The sequence below is a fragment of the Leuciscus leuciscus genome, assembly GCF_965113295.1.
Source record: "Leuciscus leuciscus genome assembly, chromosome: 16".
NCBI classification, from domain to species: domain Eukaryota; kingdom Metazoa; phylum Chordata; class Actinopteri; order Cypriniformes; family Leuciscidae; genus Leuciscus; species Leuciscus leuciscus.
Genome location: NC_138740.1, coordinates 36,378,102 through 36,403,581, shown reverse-complemented (window position 1 = coordinate 36,403,581; position 25,480 = coordinate 36,378,102). Strand labels below are relative to the sequence as shown.

Below are 25,480 nucleotides of genomic sequence, written 5' to 3'. Positions count from 1 at the left end.
TTTTTTATAACATTTTCCTCATTCAAAAAAAAAAGTGACACTCGGGATTATACTAAATAACATACATTACAAAAATGTAATGATTTGAAAGAAAAAAAATGAACCCACACTACTAGATATCAGTTATGAAACATGAATATAAAAGACAGTAACCAGCCTCATGTTCAAGATTTATAGCATCATGTTACAATAAGTTTGACCGCATTTATTAATCTAGGTTTATATTTACAAATACAGTTTATTATTAATCGATGTTTCTTAATGTATTATACTAATACATTAGTTCAAGATTATGTATACATTATATGTCATAAAAGTGTGAAGTTATAATTATAATATACCCATGCATTTTTTTAATGCAATGCATAAAACCTTATTACATCTTACTTCCTATAACCTCAGTTACTATATACTAATATCCCTTTATTTTCCAGCACACGAGTTTAGCGTCCATGCAAAAAGCCAGACCATATTCATCTTTACTCTATTGCAGTTTATTATGGTTATAAGACAAATATATGGCAACTGGGAAATAAAAAGGTTTAATACAAACGGCTATGACAAAATTATATACTGTACATGTAACTACAAAAAACATTTAAATGTGTTTTTAACCGTTTTCAAAGCTTCTGTCAGTCCCATGTGTGTCTTCATGAGGAACGGTAGCGGTTTTAAATAGAAAAGGCCCTGTTGTGCAGTCCAGGTCACGCAACAAACTTTGGCACCAAATGGACGATGAAGCCAGAATCACTGAAACTGATTCATTGTCAAGTTTCCCTTACACTGTGATTCAGATCTCTGAATCAGCTTCTTCAAGTACTGCGCTCTCATCAGAGCAGGAGGTTTGCGGCAGCGAGCGCATCAGCGCTGGACGTGCCGGACGAAGGCTTGGACCAGCTGGATGAAGGGCTCCTGGCCCTCCGGCGCACCCTTGGACCCTGGTGGGGGGGGTTTGGATTGTGGTGAGGGAAGCAGCCCGCTCGCTGGGGAGGAAGGGGAACCTCGGCGGAAAAACCGGAATAATGTGGACAATAGTGTACTCTGAAGGAAAACAGAAGAGACAGGATGGAACGGACTGGAAAAATCTTGAGCGAGAAATGCATTGTTCACATTCAGCCAGGACCGGCCAAGGGAAAAAATTATTTTAATAGGCTACTAAATATGACTGGCTTTGAGTGTGCACATATATGCGCGCACTATTTCATTTCACAGCCGTAAATGAACAGTATTTGGCAAAAAATATATACATTAGAATTTCTCTCTCTCTCTTCTCTCTCTATATATATATATATAAAATTCTAATGTATATATTTTTTGCCAAATGCTGTGTTAATTTACGATTCTTTTTCACAGCAAATGAATGGTAGGTTTTGTTTAAAAAAAAAAGAAAAAAAGTTATATTTTAGCCATAAAATATGATTCATATTTTTAAATATTTGATTCACCCCAAAATCAAAAGAATTTTTTTTTTTATTATTTTTTTTTCTTCAAGTAAAGACTGAAGACCACTGTATTTTTGAGGACTATTTTGCACTGTAACACTTTAGTGAAAATGTATTGGTCTTTAATTAATGCTGATCATAACTTGAAAGAAAATAATGGGAAAACAGTCCAAACAGGATGATTATGGTTTTACAGTGATAATAACCCACAACATTTTAATACAATAGAATAAATGAAGATGTCACAAAACAAAAAATCTTTAATTGTCAGAAAATTTGATTTTGATGTCTAACTAATTTTACTTTTATTTAGTTAAATAAATAATAAATAAGCATAACTAATAAATAAAAGGGTATTTGTAGGGAAAAAGATAATTAATTTAAATATGTCACAAAATGTATTATTATTATTAAATCATCCATTTTCTTTCTCCATCTGAAGAAGTGATTGTGGCGAGTAACTCACCAGCTCTGAGCTGAGCTCCTGTTTGAGTCTCTGTTTGTCTCTGGGCAAAACTGAAGGATCCTTCAGACAACGGACAGCCTGAGAGATCAACACGTAGAAGCAGTTCTCCATGGAGAACATCAGCAAAGACCTGGAAGCAGAGACCGAGAGATGATGAGATGCAGTCCAACTGAAGGATCAACAGCAGACTGACTGACTGACTGACTGTATCACAGGTGTTTGCTGCTCACTTCAGTGCTTGTGTGTCCTCAGAGGAGACAACCGGCTCTTTCTTCTTCTCAATCTAAACAGAAAACAAATCAAAATCACCACTTTAAATAACATGAAGATCTACAAGAGAAGAAAGGGGGAAAGTGCAGCACTACCTCTCCCAGCATGCTCAGCGCCACATTAATAGTGGCCATCAGAGTGCCGAACGACGGAGCCACATCAGAGTCAAACGCAGGAGTGGTGAAACTCAACACAAACAGAGTCCTGTACTCCGCCAGGTCCATAGACTAAAACACACACACAATATATGCATGAATATGAATGAATATCTCGGCATGATTATGAACGATGTGTGTGTGTGTGTGTGTGTGTACCTGGTCCAGTAATATCTGACAGCAGTCGGGTGTGAAGTGCTGTAACGTGGCCAGTGTTTTACTGAGGATCTTTAACAGGCTGCACTGAACCGCCTGCAGTGCTTTAGACTCCGCCTCTTCTCTCTCGCCCTCCACCTGCTCTTTAGAGGCGAGCTGAGCGGCACGCTGGGGGTGTGGCCCCTGAGGAAGCGCCTCCCCATTCTTAACCTGGGCAAACAGACATATTAAAGCAATCGAGCACAGACAGACACTAAGGCCTTGTCCACACTAATGTTTTCCTCTCCGGTTTGGCCTTCCGTCCACACTGAGACGGCTAAGCTTTTTGAAAACGCTCTCCAAAGAGGATACATTTGAAACCGCCCGTTTTCGCACTAGTTTGGACTGTGAAACCGGTGTGGTGAAGAGATGAGTCCCAGCTTAGGACCATAGACTGTAAAAAATATGGACAAAGCGTCTGTGACGTCACCCATAGACTTTCTGAAGAACGGTTTTGAGGCCGTTTATGGGGGGTATGGGCGGCGCCATCTTGTACGATATTTCAATACAAATGTTCAGAAAGGATACAGAGGTGGTATGATGTGTTGTGTCAGATCATGGCCGAAACGTCAAATTTCAGGAATTCCACTCGGCGCAGCCTATGCTCGTTATCAGCTGTCAATCAAGCTGTCAATCGCCCTTATTTGTCATACATTTTATATCTAAATACGATCTAAACTAACGAGTTAGAAAAAAATTCACCCCCCTCACAGTTGTCAGGCACTCGGAACCTATCGAAAAATACAATAAAAGTCCATGGGACCAACCTGTAAAAACATGAATTTATGCTGTGAAAACGGACATTTTAACATGGGGGTGTATGGACATTTGCTCCCTTTTGGGACACGCGAGCTACCACCAGAGGGTGCGCGAGAGGAAAAATGTAATGGCGGTCTGTTTTTTTAAGTGGGATTTTTCCACACAAAAAAAAAACAAAAACATGAATAGTAAACATTTCCTTTGTAAATTCCTTTTCCTTTTATTTTAAATTAAAAAAAAACTATAATTTATTAGTTTTTGATAAAACAAATACATATGAAATGCACAACGACACGCCTAAAGTCGCTCACGCACTCATATGAGACGCGCGCGCGGACACACACAAACTCTCCACGCACATACTTATATGAAACGCGAGCACACACAAACTCTCCACGCACATACTCATATGGGACGCGAGCACACACACACAATACCCTAAAGATGTGGAATAATTGCTGCTAAGACCGGTACCACAACAGATATGATGAAGCCCTTGACAGTGCACAGAGTAAACATAAGAGCAGAAAGTTGCTCCGTCTTCGACTGGTAAATGAAGATATACCTTGTTGATCACTGATAGTGTTTATATTGCAATAATGACCAACTAAATGTACACTGCCGTTCAAAAAAATTTTTTAGTAAGTACGTTTTAGTACGTTTTTTTTTCGTATTTTTCAGTAAGGATGCATTAAAGGGATCAAAAGTGACCTTAAAACATGTCTGTGTAATGTTACAAAATATTTCGTTTTTAAATAAAACTAAATTACGCAGCTGAAAATAACCGTGCTTTCTGTTACTGAGCCTGTGTCTGTCACTCGTCCTCTTAAAAGTGGAAGCTTGTGCGTAGCTTTGTTGCATTATATTGAAACTTTGTTGATGTTGTTATTGTCATGCGTGTTCTGGTTATTTGCGCATGATTAAACATGAGTCTTTATATGGCGATAAAACAAAGCTTTGTTGCTTTATTTTTTTGAAGTGGGGATTGGGGGTGCGCCAACCCGGTTGAGACATAGAAGGGGGTGCGCAGGAAAAAAAGTTTGGGAACCGCTGGCTTAGATAGTAGCATAGCATACAGCTATCCGAAATGATTAGAGATAACGTTTTTTTTTTTCACCATCTACGATATTTTACGATAAAAATCTTTGATAACAAATATGATACTTAAGCATAATTCTGTTTATGAATTAATTATGACATGCTTGTAATTAAAAAATATATATATTATGCCTTATTGCTTAGTAACAATTAACAATGTCGCAAAGCATTCCTAAAAATGCAATTTCTTTCACTTAAACTATATAAGTGAAAGATGCTGGTGGAACGCTCTCCCCACCCTCATCCGGAATGCAGAATCCCTGACAACATTCAAAAAACAGCTGAAAACCAATCTCTTCCGTGAGCACTTAACCTTATAAAAAAAATAAAAAAAAATAAAAAAAAACACCACACATCGAAACACCACTTATCAGGCTTATGCTACTCTGAATAATACCTGAACTTCGTATTTTGAGCACTTCCTGCGTTGTTGTTGCTCTTGCCTCTTTATGATGACTCGCTGAATTTAGTCCTAATTTGTAAGTCGCCTTGGATAAAGGCGTCTGCTAAATGACTAAATGTAAATGTAAATGTAAATATAAATAATCAGGATAAAAATAAAAGATTATTACACGAATTAAAGCTTGACTGATTACATTAAGATCCGCGAGAACAGCTTTTGATCAGGCATACTACTGGGGTCCTAATCTGGGACTCATCTCTTCACACGACGACGCATGTTTAGTCATGTGACGCATACTCAACCCATAGATATTCATGTTTCTGCTGTATTGTGCCTGTTGTGTGCGATTCATTTTCACACGGTTGCTAAAATATGTTCCCTTGTACACTCTTCATATCACAGTCCTGCAAAGATGACAGAGAATGTACTCACATTTGCTGTCCTGTGGCAAAACATGAGAGCAGTCGCGTTTCAGACCAAACAGATAATGGTGAGTGAGTGCGACCTCGACCCAATCAGTGAATGGGGAGATATTTTGCTAAATAAAATGATTCTGCCAGAAGAATTGCGTGATAACTTGATTATGTCTTGTTTTCGTCTGTATCGTCTCAGTGAGCTGGGGGTTTACACGCATGCGCAGTAAGGTGAGTTTAGCGTTTTCCCACGTTTCAGTGTGGATGAGAAACTTTTGGAAAGCGCTAATGTAGACGGAGAGCGTTTTGAAATGAGATGTAGCCTAAAGATCATGTGTGTTTCGCTTCTAACGGTCTCATACCTGCAGGTAATGGTGCAGCATTTTCTTGCTGTGAAGGAGGTACGTACACGTCTGACACAGATAGCACAGATTCACCTGAAACACACAAACACAAATCATTACTGTTGTGTAGATCAGAGGATCACAAACAAAGCCCTGGGACATAACAGCTCTATTTTAAGTTAATATTTCAATAATTTAAATGACACAATTGCATATTCACGATTCTCTGATGTCTAAAGCTCACAAATAAACCTTATTTTCGTGAGTGTTTCATTGATTTTAAATTTTTTTTAAATTATATGTCCAGTATAGACCTTCTGCACCAGAGAAACGAGGGCGCCGCCATCTTTAGAATATTGTCTTTTAACTTCTGGTTTTGCAGTCGCTCTGTATATCTCTATGGCATTGCTGTCCAGGAGTAATTAGCTTTTTAAGTGGATTTACTTAATGTAAAGTTAACGAAAGGTATCATGAGGACTGTAATGTTTAAAGCAGATGACTTAACAAATGTCAGTCGATCGGGATTATTTTAAAACGAGCCGTTCATTAATAAACACGCAAAATCGCTGTGAAAATACAGACCGGAAGACAAAAGACAACGAGCGCAGCGCTGAAAAGGGGCGGGGCTACATAAGCTCTATAGGGCTGCATGGGCTGGCCAAAAAATAGTGCACATTTTTTTCATACATTTCATGTCACTAAACACTGTCTCATATTTCTACTACACTACTAATAACAAAGACTACACTGCCACTGAAAATAGTTACTTTTTAAGGTGTTCACACTTTCACTCTTTACAGGAACCAAATAACACGACAATTCATATAAGTTACAATTTACAATTCATATAATTATTAATTCATTCACTTTCAAACTTTCGAATTCTTGAGCTTTTGACATGAAGTCTTCAAGTTTTTATTTTGGCAGAATATCAGTAAAATGGTCAAAAAAACTTTTTGTCCACAAAAACGTTAGAAGTGACGCAAATGTGAATGTACATAAAATTAACTTAGCACACACTGCATTCCTAAATGCATGTTAAACACTATTTTACGTTGAACGCGTGTAAATGAACAGTGTCACTCTTCACTCTGAAGAGCAACAGACTCTATACTTAAATTAAATTGCAGCCTTTGATTTGATTTATTTTAATGTTACGCTGGATTGAATATCTTTTCCTGGACTCACGAGCCCCTGTTTAGTGACCCCAGCTGTAGTGAAACAGTACCTGTACGTCTCTCAGAAGCTGCGGCAGGTGGAACTGCCACTCCTTGCAGAAGTTAGAGAGCTGGAGCAAGAAGCCCACCGTGTGATCGGCCTCATCCAGACACGCCAGAGACTGAACCGTCCTCACCGCATTCAGACACTACAACAACATATGAGAACAAATTTTATTTAAATTGTAAAATATTTACACATCATGGTAGCATTTGTTGTACTGCTATATCATAATTGGTAAGAAAATAACATTACATATAAAGATAGAAATGAACAACTTTAACACAACTGATTAGAAACATTAGAACAACTGATAGAACAATACATGGATTAAAAAAAACGATAAGATGGAAAGAATGACCTATAGACCAATAGATAGAATGGGAGATAGAATAAGAGATAGAGAAACAGATCAAACGAGAGATTTATAGAAAGATATATATGTATATAGATCGATAGAAAGATACAAAGCAATAGATATAGAATAGATAGAGATATTAAGAAGCATAGACAGATCGATAGACAGAATGGGAGCTAGAACAAGTTATATATATAGAACGAGAGATAGATAGAACAATAGATAGAGCAATAGATTAAATGATAGATAGATTAAATGATAGATAGATAGATAGATAGATAGATAGATAGATAGATAGATAGATAGATATCTCACACACCTGCAGGATGCGCTCCTGGTGCACGCCCACAAAGTCGAGCGCCTCATTAATGAAGTTGTAACGGAGAGTTTTCAGGAGACTTTCCATCAGAGACAAACTCAATCTGTACACACCTGGCCAGCTGGGGGCGTCCTGAGACTTACGCACAAACGCCTGAGAGAGAGAGAGAGAGAGCAGGGCTTTTATACGACCTCTAACCCTCCTTAGAACAATCAGGTGTAAGTCTTAGTTTAAGTCAGTACCTGAGTGGCTCCATTAGCTGGACCCTCATACACACTGAGGAGAGGAAGACAGATGCTCTGAATCACTCCGGCACCGGCCACTGCTGCCGCCCCCTACAGATCAGGAGGAACAACATCACAAACACTTCATGCACAAGAAGTCAGAATCATTTTAGCAAAATTGTGTCATTTTTCAATACATTTTTGAAGTGAAATACACATTTAATTTGTTTATGATCTCAAATTGATGTCACCCATCTCACAGTTATACCCTTACCAAAGTTTCATGTAATAAAATGTAATGAATTAAAATAAGAAATATCGTATTTAGTTTTAGTTTATTTTAATGCTTATTTTGAACTAATCTTGAAAGTTTTGCTGAGCCTCCCTGGTTGAGAACCACTGATTCAAAAGCGAGCTTCCTCAGTGAGTCAGACATCACTCATCAGTGAAGTGGAAGTCTGATTTGTACCTGCGGTGTTCTCGCGAGTGTGAGCAGCAGATGAAGCGCTGCCTCGGTGAAGTAAAGGTTCTGTTTGGAACGCAGGCTGAGTTCTAGAGCGCTCAGAACCGACGGCAGAACCGGCAGCTTCCGGACCACCTGCAGCCACTGCTCACCATCCTCATCAGCACGACACAGCTCTTTAGAGAGATGAAGAGCTAACACACACACCTGAGACAGAGAGACATAATGCGGTAATACAATGCCAACAGCATATTTGTGCACGTTATACATAAGCCGCGTTTCCACCGCAGGAACTTTCCCCAGGAACTAGGAACTTTGGGCTGGTACTCGATGTGTTTACACCGCAGGAACCAGGGTCTAAATGAAGTTCCGGGTAAATATTTCCCCCTCCGATAGTCCCTGCTCATGAGGTAGTACTTTTTCAAAGTTCAGGAACTTTCAGGGGTGGGACTTGTGCGCTGCACAAGCTGATTGGTTGTGTTCACGCCGCATTTTGGTTGGATGATTCCACGCAGCATTTATTTATTTTTAACCTCCCTTTTTAAAAAATCTATTGCGGTTCGTGTCGTGGCTTCATGCAGTAAGAGTTGTCTGTCTGCAAATATGGAATTTAATAAAAAAAAACTGGTGGACTGGCGACGAGTTTCAGGCTTTATTAAGGGTATTTGTGGAAGAGGAAACTTTCTGCGCGTTCGTCCCAGCCATCTCACGGTCAATGTCCGCAATAGCTGATAACATACAAATTTTATATCTAACGTTAGCATTACGAGCTTACTGAACACGCTTTATCAGTGCTCGTCTCTTTTCTGACACAGCTTTTATTATTAAGTCATTATGTTTACACATTGTCATCTATTGCAAGGCACTCCAAACCATGTTACAAATTTACTGTAACAGGATTGAAATAGCACTTTGAGGTTAGTAACAAACAACTATTTACAAGACTATTCACTATTTATGATTGATAGACGGGGTTCAGGCTTTTTTTTTAAGCGTATTTGCGAAAGAGGAAATGTTTGCGCGTTCGTCCCAGGCATCTCACAATAACTGATAACATACGTTGTCTAATTTTATACGCATACGAGCTTTCTGAACACACTTTAGTATCAGTGCTCGTCTATTTTGTTTTGTTAATTACCTCGTTAGTAAACCAATACATAACTGCAGCACAGTTTGAATCTCCTCTATACTTATTATAAATGTGGTGCTCAAAACTGATTACTGTCCGTCGCAGACTGGGAGGAGCAGTTGCGCGCAGTTTACCTTCCCGGTACATTAGAACGCGGTGTAAACGCAGAAAGCAACCGATCTGGGGCAAAAAAAGTTCCTGGGAAAAAAGTTCCTGGGACAAATTGTTCCGGGTAATTTCGGTGGAAACGCGGCTATTGAAACGCAACTCTTCTTAACACACTCACTGAGTCTCGCTGGTCTTTCTGGAAATGAGGGCTGTCTGTCTCCATGCTGTCCTCCTGAATGTCACCCCTCTGGATCATGTGACGTGTGCTGTCAATCAATGCCAGGGCTTCGTCCTGAACCACCTCACACATGCACAACAGCAGCTGGGGAAGCTGGGTAATCTCTCCTCCTGAACCAATTATTGTTTAAGAATTGTTAACGAAACAAACAATATGCACACGGTCGGTGGCTCTGTTCCAAACCCCAGTGCGCTGACTACCTAGACTATATCTTTAGACTTCATTAGTTCAGTGTTATTTTAGCATCATTGAGATATTATAGTTTTTATTATTTTTTATATTTTCATTTTTTAAATTTTTTTATTTTTTATTGAAGGGGACGATTCAAAACAAAACAAAAATCCAATTACACTTCAAATATTTTTTCCTGAAGATGGTTTGTGTCATTTTAGGTAGTTCTTATGATGATGATGTATATTCAAGTGTTCGTTTTTCCAATAAGTTTTGTTTTAGTTACTTATTTGATGCTATAAAACCAGGGTGTAATGTCGTGATTGACAGCTGTGATTGCGGGACTAAGGGCGGGACCTTAATACTACGGCTCCACCTCAGCATCACTACTGCGCAGACTCTGTCATCGGCAACGACTGTTGCTGGGATATTTTGTCTTCATTTATTTCTACAGTGGAAGTATAAGTGTCATCTTTCCTTTTTTACAGTCTATGATAATAACCCTGACTTGGTTTTTGGAACAGAGCTTGGTTTTTCCAAGCAAACATACGGACTGACCGTTGAGTCCTTGTATATGTAGAGCTAAGATGAGAGCTGACAGGAGTTTGGCTTTGGTTCGGTCCATGAGCTGTTGTTCAGCGTGCAGAACGCTCTCCATCATCAAAGACAAGGGCGTCAGTAGAGCTGGAGCAGACACCAACACACTGACAAAAACAACATCAACATCATGAGTTATCATGGAAAACAGGACTTTCCTGCCCTTTGAAATAAAAGGGTTTTAAATATTATATAGACATGATGACATCACAACAATGAGTATATTAACATACAACTGCACACATTTACACAAGTGCTATTTTAGCATCATTGACATACTATTATATATATTTTTTTTTTTTTGGTATATTTGTATCTTTTAATTTTACTATATTTTTGTAGCAATTGTTCTCTTTTTTTTTAAATGTCTATATAGTTTTTATTCATATTTATGTCAGTTTTAAGTTATTAAATGTTATTTTATTTCAAGTAACGGAAATATTTTTTATGTTTTTAGTTAACTATAGTAACCCTGATTTACAAGTCAACATCTATTCAGTAACTTGGCAGAAACGTTGCTATTCATTTTAAACGTGAGGCTGTGAGCCAATCACATTTACACTACACAAGTCATGAAGAAAAACACACCTTTTCCACTGTTTGAGGAGGATGAGGAGCAGTGTGACCATCATTGATCCCAGACGCAGACAGAACACAGACTGAGACATCAGCAGCTGAAAGAGAGAGATGATCACACTATGACCCCTGGCTTCCTGCTCCTGGAGGGCCACTGGCCTGCAGTTCAACTCCAACCCCAATGAAACACCTGACCCAGCCAATCAAGGTCTTACTAGGTACACTAGAAACTTCCAGACAGGTGTGTTGTTGAGGCAAGTTAAAGCTAAACTCTTTACCTCCAGGACTGAGTTTGGACAACCCTGTACTATGCTGATGTACGGGAGTTTGAGGTTTTTGTACTGATGCATTATAAGTATGTATGTTAGTGACAAAGCTATACATCTAAAAAAGGTTCTTTTAGCAGTCTTAATCTTTAATAATTACAATTGTCTTAATTTAAGAACATTAAAGTCCCTATTTAGATAGCTAGAGCTGGGAGCTTGTATGTATAAGGGAACTTACTGCTGCTTTGGTACCTTCCAAAACGTCCATGAAAAGCTTCTGCCTGACAGTGTCATCCTTCAGATGCATCACCTCAGACTACAAACACACACATAACAAGATTGGTTATGATAAACACAGTACCAGCAGTATAACTGTATTCACATTGTGAGGCATGTGAAGTTGAGTGTAGCTCCTCACATGACTGGTGGAGAGTATTAAAAGCGTTCTCCAGGCAGAGATGAGCATCTGAGACTCCGACAGAGAGCGCAGACTCTCCTCTTCACCATCACACGCCACACACACCAGATCACGCACATAGTCTGACCAGAACTCATAGCGGCGCTTACTGCTGAAACTCTCTAGAGCCGCTTTCAGCGATGGATCCAACACGCCACTGAGAGAGAGACAGACACAGAGAGATGAACAACTGATGTGAAGCATGAAAGTGTGCAACTGTGTTGGGGTTTGCAAACAGAAACATGATAGAAAGCACACTGAGTCGTAGTACACACAGGATGTGTTCAGTCTAAACACTTGTTTTTATTTATTTTAAAGCAGCTTTTTGGTTGGCTGTTTTTGAATGAAACAGCAAATTCTGTTTGTACATGCTAGTATATGGTCATACCTGACAACATAGTAGATCTCAAGCGCGATTATCTTCATCACGAAGGCACAAGACTCCAGAACACAAGGCTACACAAAAACAAACACAAAGAAACAATCAGACTAGAAAAAAATACTGTAGTTATCAAGAACTATTAATGAGGACACACCATACCGTTTTCATAAAACTATTACTACTATCGGCAAACTTGTAAGAAAACTGGGTAATTCGTTACTGTAAGTTAATGTATAACTAACAGTACCTACGTTTACATGGACACCTTTTGGTTCGATCGGAATGAAATCAATACGATTGATGAATCCGAACACGGTGTTTACATGAACGATAAATAAAGTAATCGGGTTGATGTGCGAGTTTATATGTCACAAGTTTCAAATCGGAATAGATTTTTTTGTCATGCGCACACTGCACAAATATACAGAGTTTCCTGCTGTTCACTCATAACTATTCTCCTCTATTGGTTCTTTATTTGTTTTAAACAGCAGACGTAATATTAGTCCGTCTCTGGTCATGATTTGGAGACAATGAGCATATTAACCGTTTTGCCGTGCTGCTTATATTTATCACACAGTAAAAATTAGGGCTGTACTGTCCCAGTCGATTAGTCGATTAATTGGTCGATACGTTCTGGTTCGACCAAAATTCTGATTGGTCGATTTTTTGCCGCGTTCATTTCATCAGTTTTGCCGCGTTCATTTCATCAGTTTTGCCGCACTGAGGCGCGCTCATTTCATCAGGTGGAAAGCACTAACTGCTAATGGGGGTGTTTTCAGAGTACCCTTGTTTCACTGTAACAGTCTGTCTTCAGAACACCCCCCTTGTTTTCACCTTTTTTGGATTAGCCCAACCCAAGAGAGAGCGTTAACTATAAAAGGTTTGATGCTGAATATTATTTATTTAATTGTGAGAGCGTTTAATAGTCAGTCCTCTTCTAACATGTCAACAACAAAGAAATCGACAGTGTGGCAGCATTTTGTTAAAATTGATAACAGGAAAAAGGTCGAATGCAAAGTTTGCAAGCAACAGTTTTCCACAGCTCGACGACAAACATGACATATCATCTAAAAGTGGTAAGCTCACTTGTCTGCGATAGCTTGCCCTGTCTGTTTTGAGTAGGCTATATATCAGAATTTGCATATTTCAATGTTTTAGTGTGATAACCTAACTTTTTTATTTTTTATTTGGAGCCTAATGCGCAATTGCGCTGTGCTGTTGGTTGTGTTAGCTTTGAGCCTAGGATGCTTTATTTTTCAGTTATGCACTTTATTTCGTTTCTGCTCTTGATCTGGTTTGTTTAATAAATATTCTTTTTTTATTAAAGTGGACGTGCCTTTTGTGTTTATTAAGAGTAAAAGCTTTAAGTTAATAGTCTATTCGTGTCTCAGCTGTGAAGCTCTGAGGACATATGCACGGTGAAATGATAGTGTCTGACAGTTATAACTTATTATTATAACATATGACAAAAATAATTGTCTAAATTATGTTGCATATTCCTCAACCGTTCTTGTGATGATATCACTAGTTGACAACATAGTACTATTTTCGGAAATCATAAGCTATGATATTGCGCAGGTGCACGTGATGCAACGCTGTCAGAGCCGACAGACTCGAGTGTCAGACTCATTTCAGTGCAAAATAATTAGGTCAAAAACGATTTAATATACTGCAAATACCCTACTAGTTTTTTATATTTATTTATAATTCATTTAGGCGGACAACAAGGCTACCAAGTACTGCGCACAGTGCGCATCTAATTAATTAAACTTTTTTTTTTCTACCGTCATTTTTAGTCGAAAATTTCAGGACTTCAGTCGACCAAGATTTTCTTTGGTTGAGTACAGCCCTAGTAAAAATGCCCCTCCCCCGTCGTCTGTGGATGAGAGTCCAAAACAAGGACTGGTGGGAAGTTGTCCTGCTTCACTTCACAGATTCTGAGTGAAATGAGAATTTTAGAATGACGTGACACTTATTTATATGACACTTTATTCAACAGGAAGAACAGCTCGTTCCGCGCATTATATGTCATTACGCTATTTAACGTCATCGCACATGCGCAGTCCTTTCAGTTTCGGTTTTCAATCCGATCAAGTGTTTACATGTTCTCTCGATCGGATTACAAAAGGAATAAACCACCTTTCAATCCGATCAATTTCATTCGGATCGAGCTCAATCGGATCGATTAAGGTGTTTACATGAAGGTTTTTTAGTCTGATTGAGCCGTCAATCCGATTATAAGTGTCCATGTAAACGCAGCTAATGAGCAGTTAATTTGTTACCGTATTTTATTCATCTTTGTTATTCTTAGTTAATTAGTAAATGCTTTAGTAGTATTTTTATTGTAAGTTCATGTTAACAAATTTTTACCTCATGAGAACATCCATGAATGTCCTCAGAGCCTGTCAGAATTAGAGCAATTCTGGAGTCAAATGTCTTCAAGCTATTACCATTAACTATTTATTTAAACACATACCTCTGTGGTCTCGGATGGGGGAGGTAAGTTTCCAAATAAAGGAGTTGTGAGGTTTTCCCAGAATTTTTCTCTGTAACGATAAATGATAACATGCTTGGTTTAATTCAAAATTTTGACCAACCAAAACCAAATGACGCTGGCTATCCTTGACCACTGTAAGTGGACATACATGCTTAATATGATCTAACTCGAAATAAAATGCTGAAAAACACAAATCAAAATTCATTAAAACATTAAAAAATAAGAAAAATATGAAAATAATGAAACCATTTCTATTTCCTCCCCTCAGTAACTGTTGCTTTTAATTGAAGAAAACAGTTTTTTGAAACTTGTCAAATCACAAAATGAATAGTGGTTCATTAAACATATCATTATTCCTAGTTTCTATAAAATAAAATAAAAACTTTTGAAAACAAGCAGCTTTGTCATAATTATGGAAAATTACTTAAAAAATTGAGTTGGACAAGAGATCTTAAGAGTCAAAAAGGTTGTTATGTGCGAGACACTCACTTGGTCCTGAGCACAGAGAGAGCGCTGTCCCGTCTGTCCTGCCAGAGCGCGTGGAGGAAGGCCAGTGCCGCCCTCTGCAGGAGAGGAGGACACCAGTACTTCCCCTGCTGCTTAAAGTCCAACAACTCCAACACCACCGACAAACAACTCCACGCTCCCAGAGAAAACTCCTACACACAGAGAGAGACAAAACCAGACAGTCACACACTGCTCAGACTCATTCAGCATCTCACACTAAATCTATGAGTAATTGTATCCCCTATGTGACCTTTGCCCCGTCGCTGCCATCTTTGGCCTCCAGGTTGAGGAAGAGCTCAATGAGTCCGGGTTGCGTTTCCACAGCCACGGTGAGGAACTCCAGTATGGTGACTTTAATACGCATGTCTTCAGTTCTGCTCTGCAGTCGGGTCAAAAACGCATCTCTGATGGCAGCGGCGTCACTGCCCAGGCAAGCGTACACAGACATGGGAGCCACCTGTACACAGCACACACACATGGTGACTTCTATTGTTATTAAATTAGGATCACTATCATACAATTATCATAGCCATTTAATTACTATAAATATGAGATTAACAAACTTATTTCATGAATTGTTTAAATTCAGTAAATTCCATTTTTCATCTAATATTTACATGTTATTTCAGATTTATTTCAATTAATGAAAACATTACATTTTAAAAGTTTTAAGTAACTAACCCTAAAATTACACTAAAACTACATTATTTAGTCCCTTTATGAAGCTGTTTTCCACATGAGGAGTCAAGAGCATTACCGTGGCAAGTCTCTTCAGCAGCTGTATAGCAAGTCGTGGCAGTGCTGGGTCGTGCTTGTGGTAAATATACTTTGCCAACACCGCGATCAGGTTATTGCCATGACCACCTGTAAGAAAAACAAAATCTGGTGTTGGGAACATAACAATATAGGAAAAAGGTCTAGTATTTATTATTGTGAACAATCCCTGACAAAACAGTCTGATATTTCATATCTCCCATGCACTGAAGTGTGTGTGCTAACCGTGATGTGTTAGAGCTTGCTCCAGAGGTGAGGCCGTATCAGACTGCGGTTTGAGTCTGATCACATTGTTGGTGACTGAGAACGCCAACTTCACTGTCTGGATCAGAACTTGACCAGGTCCCTCAGAACCACCACTGCAGACAGACAGATTGAATTTAATTAAAAAGTTTAATAATACAATTATACAAAAAAAAAATTATTAAGAAACTATTTAAAAAAAAAAAAATGTTAGTCATTTTCGGTTTCTTGCCAAGTGCATCCAGAATTTTCTGTTTCAACCCCGAATTTTCATTTCGGTGCATCCCAAGCTCAATCAGTGTGTACCTGCTGGGCTGTGCTGCTAGCACCATGTTGATCGTGTCCACTCCCACACCCATGATGTTGACCACCGCCTGTCCTGCCTCTGTGTTGGCCAGACTGTAGATACACAACGACTGCAGACTGGGGGCGCTGCAGAGGTCACACACAGGTCAAGCATGTGAGAAAATATAATACCAGCAAATGAAATAACTGATGATGACATATCATCCTTATCCTCTTACCTGCCCTCTGACTCCCCTTCCTGACTCAGATTAAGAATAGCATGAACCAGCTCTAAAATCAAACAACCTGAGACAGAGGACAGAGAAGAGACAGACCATAAAGCAAATACCAATAAATAAGAGCGATTTTTAAACAATTACGTTGTGCTAGTTACTCACCGATCGTCTCTCGCACTCCATATGTGTTGTAGCGCCATTTATGATAAGTCGGCAGCATTTCCTTCAGAACCAGAAGCACACATGGGATGAGTCCTCTGCTCTGAGTACTGCCCAACTGACCCTGAAAACACACACACACCCCAACTGAACATCCACCACTGAAGTAGAGCTTCACTATTTGAGGACAAATATCTTATTGTAATATTTCTGAAAAATGGTGATTGTGTTTCAAAATTTGAAAAAATTATCCAACTAAAAATGTTTGTTATATATATCAATAACAAAAAAAAAACTAATTACAATTTTTTTTTATGATGATGACGATGATGATTATTATAAACAAATAACATGACTGTCTTAATTTTTTCATTTTCAAATGTTAAAAACATCAAGTTTTTATTTAGTTGGAAAACACACGTAGCCCTTAAAGCTTGTCTTTTGTTAACAAAAGCCTGTTTATAAGCCCAACATTTGGGAAGATGGTTTATAAATGCACATTACATTATCTGACCCAGACTCAGAGAAGATGAGTGTGAATAAAGTTGGTGTGATGCAGCATTTACTGTGAACCAAGACACTCTGAGACACTGATAACACCAGATTATGAGCTGCTTGTGTGTAAATGAACTCAGTGACGCATCTACAATACAGACTTTTTATTGTAGTGATACTTGTTCAGGCGATACTTGGTAATTTTCACATTATTGATATTACCTTGACGAGTGTGGTCACCAGTCTTAAAAAGGCAATGGTCACACTGTACTCTCCTCTGGGCTGTTCTATCAACACCAGCAGGTTGCCATAATTACCCGCCTTCATGCCCTCTGCACTGAAACACAAACCCCAAACATGTTATTCTTCAGGTTTCTCTGACTTCAACAAGTGAATATGATGTTGTCTATGTTCGCCGGCTCTGCATGTGTCTGTGTATCACCTCATGGTCTGTGCCATGTTAGTCAGAGGACTGGAGGCGAACGGAAGAAAGCCGGTGTGATGCAGACTGGACCAAACCTGCATCAGAAAGAGAGGTTGTTTAGTCTGTCGTTCACTGCTCTATATAACACTGACTAAGCTTTCATACAATAGTAAACATTTACCTTCCCAGGCTGCCGTGCAGCCAGAGCGATAAGGCAGTTGACGCAAGAAGTGATCACATCTACTGGAGGGTTAATAACGGAGGTCAACCTGTCAGAAAAATCAAATACATCCTGTTATTTTCATTGTTAATGCACTGTTTAGTGTTTAGTCTTCATGTTTATGTGTGCATCTCACCTTTGTAGAAGCATGTAGATCCGTGATGTGAGTGGCAGCAGGCAGTCAGACACCGTCCAATCAGTGCTGATGATCTTATGAACCAGATCCAAGATGGGCTTTACTCTCTCACAGTGTGCCAGCACATCTATTCACCCCAGACAGATGTCAAAAGCAGGTGAACACAGGTCAATACTTTCAACAAAACAACATAGTTAAATAAATATAAGATTTGAGGATGTGTACCTGCAGTAGAGACAACATGCAGCAGCATCTCAATCTCACATGTGAAGAGAGTCCATGAGCTGTAGGAATATTCCCAGCGCACAAGGACGCCCTGTTCACCCACTGACAGCTGTTTTACTTCACACACCTGTCCGAAACATCCCTGAGGCATCCGCAGGTTGGTCTGCCCTACACCTGAACATAAAGATAATACACAAAAAACATATCTTTATGTTTTCATACAGAAACAGACACATTGTGTGTGACTTCAGCTGTGCTCAGCACTGACCCAGAGGGTAGAGGAGTTTGTGAGTCTGTCTCCTCCACAGAGTGCCATCCTCTCTGGAGATCACGTCGTTGGGTTTGTGCTTATAGGCCTCAGTGTAGAATGACATCTTATCTAAGAAGGTGTACACCTGAGAGACAGACCAAGAAACGTCCAAGAAATGTAAAGCATGTACATGTGTGTACATCTATAAACACACACAAAGTGAGGGAAGTAACTGATTATATATGTAATCTCAATTACATGATCAGATTCCAAATATTAAGCAGTTGTAATTAAAATATTACATTTTAAAATGCTCATAATTAGATTAGTTACTTTTTTGTCAGCCTAAAATAGATTGTAAGTTAAATAAAAAATAAAAAAATACAACAAATTTGCATGTTGATAGTTCTCCAGGTAATAAAAGAAATCATATTTTTTAGTGTTTTTATTTTAAAATTATTTATATTTTATTTATATTTTTATGATTAATTGTTAGCTTTTGATCATCTCACGATCCCCCTGCAGTTCCTTCACAAACCCCTAGTTTGGGAAACTCTGATGTAATGTTAAATGCACTTCATGTTGTTGATAATAAAGAAAGAAATATACTTTCTTTCTCTTTGTATTTTTATATCAGTGTGGTACAAAATTAAAGTGGCCAGATTAAATATACATACAAAGATGCATTAGGGAATTTTTACAATTTCAACAAATTGTTGGTACCTTCTTAGCTGTAGATTTGTCAGACAGCAGTGCAGTGAGCAGCTGTAGTAAAGGTCCAGTCTTATATGGAAACACACCCACTGCACTGTCCAGAATCACACCCAGACCCATGTTCGGCTTCTGCAAGGCACAACCAGAGGTCAAAGTTCATATCACACACGCATCTCAGAAAACATGCACTCTGTCCGAAAACACAGTATTTCAAAAACAGTAGGCAAAAAGTACCCCGATGACCTACTACTTCTGCCGAGATACTGAAGGGCGCATTCATTGGACACGTTACTATCCCATGAGTCTACAGGAGAGAATTTATGAATGGCAGTGAAGCCACGCAACTGACGCTGGTAGGTCATGTGACAGTAAAAACAGGGCGGATGTAGTACATCTGATTTTCATTCATACTACCATACTATGTACTCATACTATACAAATTGGGCAAAAAATAAATAAATTAACTTTCAACTGGATTTATTTCCAGCATTTGTCTTAGCGTGTCAATACACGTCTTGGGGGACATATGGTTACACGTGGTTTGGCACTGTCTCCATGAAGCGCTGTCTAGGCGTCTTACCTAATGGACATTGCAGTTTATTGCTTAATGCAGTTTTTTGGCCACATCTGCAGTCCTCATGCCTCTTTTAATGGTTGTGAAGTACATTCAAATTCAAAAGCAGTAGCTACTCAGACAGTAAGAGATTTTGGACGTACAATCAGTAAAGAAAGAGAATATACAAATAGTGGAGTTGTATTTAATGTGCATCAACTGTTTTGCTCACCGATTCCCAGAAAAGCTCAGCCAGACTCGGTGCAGCAAGAACTTCACATGCTGCATTGATCAGGTGCTACAGACAGAATAATCATCACAATTAAGTCCAAGTTGAAAGTATAACTTAACAACTTATACCAGTTGAAAACTCTGTGTGTAAATGTGTATTTTTGCACCTGTTGGCTGCCAAGTGTGTCTTCTTCAAAAGAGGTGATGACAAAAGACAGGAGACCGTAAATACACATCCGTGCAGTGCTCGCTGTACACTAGAAAGAGAGAGACCATGGGCAGCATGTTTAAGTCCATGTTAACATCTGAGAAAAGTTTTTTGGTAACACTTTACAATAAGGTTTGTTAGTTAACATTAGTTAACTACATTAGTTAGCATGAACTAATAATGAACTGCACTTATACAGCATTTATTAATCTTTGTTAATGTTAATTTCAACATTTACTAATACTTTATTAAAATCTTGTTAATGTACCGTGAACTAACATGAACAAACAATGAACAGCTCTATTTTTATTAACTAACGTTAACAAAGATGAACAAATACAGTAACAAATGGATTGTTCATGGTTAGTTCATGTTAGTTAATACATTAACTAATGAACCTTATTGTAAAGTGTTACCAGTTTTTTTTTTTAGCTAAGCAATTTGTTCCTATTACATAAGACAGATATGAAATTGTCCACTCTAATAAAGTTGTTGTCCTACAGCACCCTAGCATTTAAATGTTAATTAATCTAAATTAAAATGGTAAATCAAACTAAATAACACAAAATCAAGGTATACTGAAACCAAATTTCTTCTCCCCACTCAATAACTATTGTTCTTATTGAAGTTCTTGAAACTTCCAGAAACGAATCAGGGTTCATTTCATCATTATTTAATAGTATTTTAGTATCAACACCCCAAGTTTCTGTCAATAAAAGTTTGAAAATGAGCAGTTTAGTCAATTTTAACAGAATTACCAGAAATATCTCAGCCTATATGGAGGCTTTAAATATTGTGCTGGACAACACATGACCTTCAGGTCAAAGGTTGAGAACCACTGCTCTAATTAGGGCTGCACGATTAATAGCAAATTACATGAAATCGCATTTAAACCGATTTGGCTTTTTGCGATTATGAAATCACAAAGGCTGCGATTATGTTTTATGCGCAGCTTGTCATTGATGTACGGCTCCGTAAACGCTGCTCCATCTGAAAGCACTGTGAGTTTGAGTCACTTATAACGTGCATTTGAAAAAGCAACACATCTTTGCAAACATGAGAAGCATTTATGATCCTCTTGTCCAACAAAAGACAACATTCATTAACATGCTTTTACTCCAAACTCACTTCATAACGACAGTTGAGCATCCTTCTGTTAGATGATGCCCATAGGGACTTCCTGGAAAGACTTGTGTTATACAGAAAGTACTTCTGTGGCGGGGCATATTTGGCGTGTCTGTGTGAGAGCGCCCTATGGCTTTCATATGGAGCAGCGTTTACAAACGAATAAGCCGAGCTGCACTGACAAGCTGCACATAAAATAATCGCAGCCTTTGCCAAATTGTGTGCGGTTTCATTGCGATTAATTGTGCAGCCCTAGCTCTGATGTTTTCCAAGGATTCCTGTAATAGTGATAGAAAGCCGTCCTTACATTATTTCCAGCATTGCCGAGCGCCTGAAGCGTGTTGGTGAGGTACTGAAAGACCCCGAGCTGCAGCGTAGTGTGTCCTAGACGTCTGATCACAGAGCTGACTTCCTCTGGATGCAGTGTGTGTTGCAGCAGAACCCACGCCAACAGAACCGGACCGTGGTGAGAGATGTCACCAAAAGTCAACAGCATCTGATCCACCTCCTGCACACACATAACTATTTTTAAAGAAACTCTCTAGATTTTAGGTAAAACAATGTCGAGGATTCAATCAGATTTCAGAGCTACAACTATCCATTTTTAATAGGTAATTTCTTACTATACACAATCATTAAAGTTTGGGGTCAGTACGATTTTTTTAAATACTTTTATTCACCAAGGACATTAAATTGATCAAAGAGATATAGTAAAGGCATTTACAATGTTACGAAATCTTTCTATTTCAAATAAATGCTGTTCTTTTGAACTTTGTTTAAAAAATAATTATCAGTATCCACAAAAATATTAAGCAGCACAACTGTTTTCAAAATGTATAATAATAAGAAATGTTTCAGCATAAATATTTCAGCATATTAGAACGATTTCTGAAGGATCATGTGACACGACTGACTTGGAGTAATGTCTTTTTTTTGCTGTATTTTTTATTAAATAAATGCAGTCTTGGTGAGCATAAGATACTTTTCAAGAGCATTAAAACAATCTTCAAAAAGAACATGCACCTCAAACTTTTGTACAATAGTGTACATTTAGTACCATGTTTAATATTCTAAAAACCAACCACAATTAGTTGCTATATCTGAACTGTCCCTGGTCAGGATTACCTTGCAAACATCCTGTTGGTCATAAAACTGATGCTGTTCGGTTCGGTCCTCCAGAGCACATTTATGCAGGAAGTCGATATCCATCCCCTCCACAAGAATCAAAGAACTAAAATACCTGTTGGGAGGATGACACAGTCAATATATTATAAAACTCTGTTTGCGAGTGTATGAGAGGAAAAGGAGCAGGTGACTGACCCAATGCGTTCAACCAGTGCGTCCATGCTCTTGTCCACAAGGTGTCGATTGGTCTGCCGCAGTCCAAAGCCTTGCTCCTTAAACAGCCGTGTGAATGTGGAAAGGTCATTGGGCGGCATCTCGAAGTATGCATAATACAGGAACAAGATCTCCAGCAACAGGGCCTGCTCCTTTAGACACTGCACAAACCAGCGGGACACCTGCCTCTCCGTCTACACAGGGATGAGATGAATAGATCCTGAGTCAAATTCTATAGGAGTAATTAATTGTGATGCTGCTCTGAACATAGTCAGAGTACCAATCTTCTTCTCACCATCAGGTTTCCATGCGTCTCCCATGTTGGAGCTTCTAATTTGGACAGCAACTCAAACTGCTTCCTGTAATTGGACACCAGATCTTTCTCCAGTTGACTAACACAGTTGGAGTACTCTGCCTAAAATGAGAAAGAGGATTAAATTGAATTCATCTGGTCTTCTGACTGTCTGATACAACAGCTGATCTCTGCTACTATTAATTTACCCTGTATGGATGTCTCTCATCCTGGAAGTATGTGAGGAGGTGGAGAACGCAGCGCAGAACACACAGTCTCTCTTCATAGTAGTAATCTCCTATCTGTACAACACAATTACAACATCACAGTTCTATCTATAGTCATTTTGTGCTTTTAAGCAACCATGTTTTGTCTCAATAAGTACTCAAATACAAAGTGATTTGACAGACAAAACTGAAGACATAAGGAGGTCTAACCTTCAGAAGCAAAGCTTGACTCTGTCTCTCATCTTGCAGCACCGCCTAATGGGAACAAAAGAGGATTAACCATTTATTCAAAAGCTCTCACCATGTTCGTGTGAACACATCAGATGTACATGCGTGTGCCACATGAGGTCGAGCTCACCTTGAGTGTGTTTCGTGTGCCCCTGTAGTCCTCCTGAAGGTAACATTGAAGAATCTGCACGCTCTGCTGTTCATCCAAACCCTTACATGATAAACACACATTTATCCATTCCTGAAGTCTCAATCCAGCCAGATTTACCATGTCATTATGTATGAATCAAATAATGAGAATACAATGCATTTCAAAACCTAGTAAAACATCATTCTAGAAAGCATTTTGGGGTTTCAGAAGCATAAAAAATGCATATTATAACCAAAAAATCTAAGTGGTCTAAGGCAGCAGCTCACTAGCATTTAAAACAAGGCCAATGTTCCCAGACACTTACCAGGAGTTTGCTGATCCTGAGTCCAAAGTCTTTGAGAGCTTGTGCCGTGTCTTTATCTGCTTTCAGCTTGTCTGCGGCCGACGTGCTGCACATAACATTTCAATACTATTGACATTTCATTCAGATTGAGATCAATCAGATCAATTTACACAAAGGCTTTACAGTCCAACTGATTATTTGATTGCGTGTAAATGTAGCTATGGATACTTTCAAGAGGTAGAACATCAAGTATATATCATCAGATAATATCTTCCTAGCTGGATGAAGCCAATCTCATCTTTGTTAAGGTTATTTATTTCTAGGATTTTGTGTTACCTGGGTGGTTTGTAGAAGGACAGACCCTGCAGAAGTCTCTCCCAGTTCCGATTCAATTCAGCTTCGATTTGGACCTGTCAGATCATACAAATAAAATCACATTTCACAAATGATGGAGAGGAACTCTATAAGATACATTTTACAAGTATTATCTCGTCAGATCAGTACCTTCTTGGACTAAAACAGCATTATTAATAACGTTTCCTCACAGAATTCTCTATAATTAACTATCATTGAACATACACAGCTTTTAAATAAAAATCTGTGTAATTAAATGACAGAACAACATCAGAAATAATTTATTTGTGTACCAACCGGTTCTCGGAGTGCAGATCTCCCCAGCAAGATAGTCCATAACTCTCGGCTGCTCCTAAATAAGTTTTTAAATGTGCCATTGTTAATAAACTGGATGGAGAACTTTTTTTCTTCTTATGCTTTCCAATATGACAGAGATTCTTCCAGAACTGATAATATAACGTTTTACCATTGTGTCATTATGATGTTTATAGGTCCATACAGTATATAAAGATAGTTCACAACAAAAAAAAAGACATAAAAAAAAAAAAACATTTGTTTAAAATGTAACTTACATATTCATGACAAGTCGTGTAACTGGTCACAATTTTAAGAACTGCAAATTTGTTTTATAGAATTATAACTTGTCACAACTCGAGACAGCTCTTAAAATTTAATGTCAATTTTCCATTTTCTCCTATATAAAATATACATACACACCATATATATGCATCCTATATGCGTATATATTAGACTGTAATAGATTTATACGATCGTACACAACATACACGATGAAACTCATTCATCACTTCAAACTACTGTAATGTGTTCTAACCGACTCAGTCAAAACAAATGGAAATTTTCCCAAATTATCAATATGAATATCTTTATTTTATTAACTGTTTGAGAAGTACCGGGTTTAATAAAAGCCGTTATAAACTGTCCAAGTTAACATTTGAATTTCAGTAGCGCGGGTCTGCCAGCCAACGCACGCGACCGACTCGTGTTGCCGTTAAATGTCAAATAAACAGCTCGTCGAAGTCCTATTTCCCACGCATATTATGGCTACATACGAGATATAAAATATCGACACATTCTCCATCTACAAATTTCGCTCTAGCTCTTTGAGAACAACACTAGTAAGTTTCTCTTTCTTCCATTTTACCTGACACACATCTCCGAGTCCGCCATCTTCACCCGAATCACGTGACTAACACTAACGCGCACTCCCCTATCACATGACTTGATTAAATCCTAAAATACATATATATATTCAT

The 25,480-nt window shown here is 38.5% G+C and overlaps 1 protein-coding gene across 1 annotated transcript; it reads right to left on the bottom strand.

Annotated features, from left to right (window-relative positions):
• Positions 1 to 153: 153 nt before the first annotated feature.
• On the bottom strand, positions 154 to 25,464 carry nup188 (nucleoporin 188). Its single transcript, XM_082141555.1, has 44 exons — positions 25,369 to 25,464; positions 24,504 to 24,558; positions 24,189 to 24,262; positions 23,874 to 23,958; positions 23,549 to 23,629; positions 23,401 to 23,445; positions 23,173 to 23,265; positions 22,967 to 23,086; positions 22,654 to 22,865; positions 22,459 to 22,573; positions 21,641 to 21,841; positions 20,168 to 20,257; positions 20,002 to 20,067; positions 19,226 to 19,345; positions 18,521 to 18,647; positions 18,253 to 18,426; positions 18,028 to 18,154; positions 17,853 to 17,940; positions 17,690 to 17,766; positions 17,470 to 17,584; positions 16,756 to 16,876; positions 16,597 to 16,663; positions 16,379 to 16,504; positions 16,055 to 16,188; positions 15,813 to 15,919; positions 15,306 to 15,512; positions 15,038 to 15,207; positions 14,528 to 14,597; positions 12,058 to 12,125; positions 11,631 to 11,826; positions 11,451 to 11,528; positions 10,959 to 11,044; positions 10,332 to 10,477; positions 9,543 to 9,712; positions 8,134 to 8,334; positions 7,683 to 7,775; positions 7,441 to 7,593; positions 6,774 to 6,911; positions 5,564 to 5,638; positions 2,493 to 2,699; positions 2,274 to 2,405; positions 2,139 to 2,191; positions 1,909 to 2,038; positions 154 to 1,041 (listed from the first exon to the last, which is right to left on the bottom strand). Exons 1-44 carry the CDS (start codon positions 25,392 to 25,394, stop codon positions 862 to 864), a joined length of 5,199 nt encoding a protein of 1,732 aa, XP_081997681.1. The 5' UTR covers positions 25,395 to 25,464; the 3' UTR covers positions 154 to 861.
• Between the last annotated feature and the right edge of the window lie 16 nt (positions 25,465 to 25,480).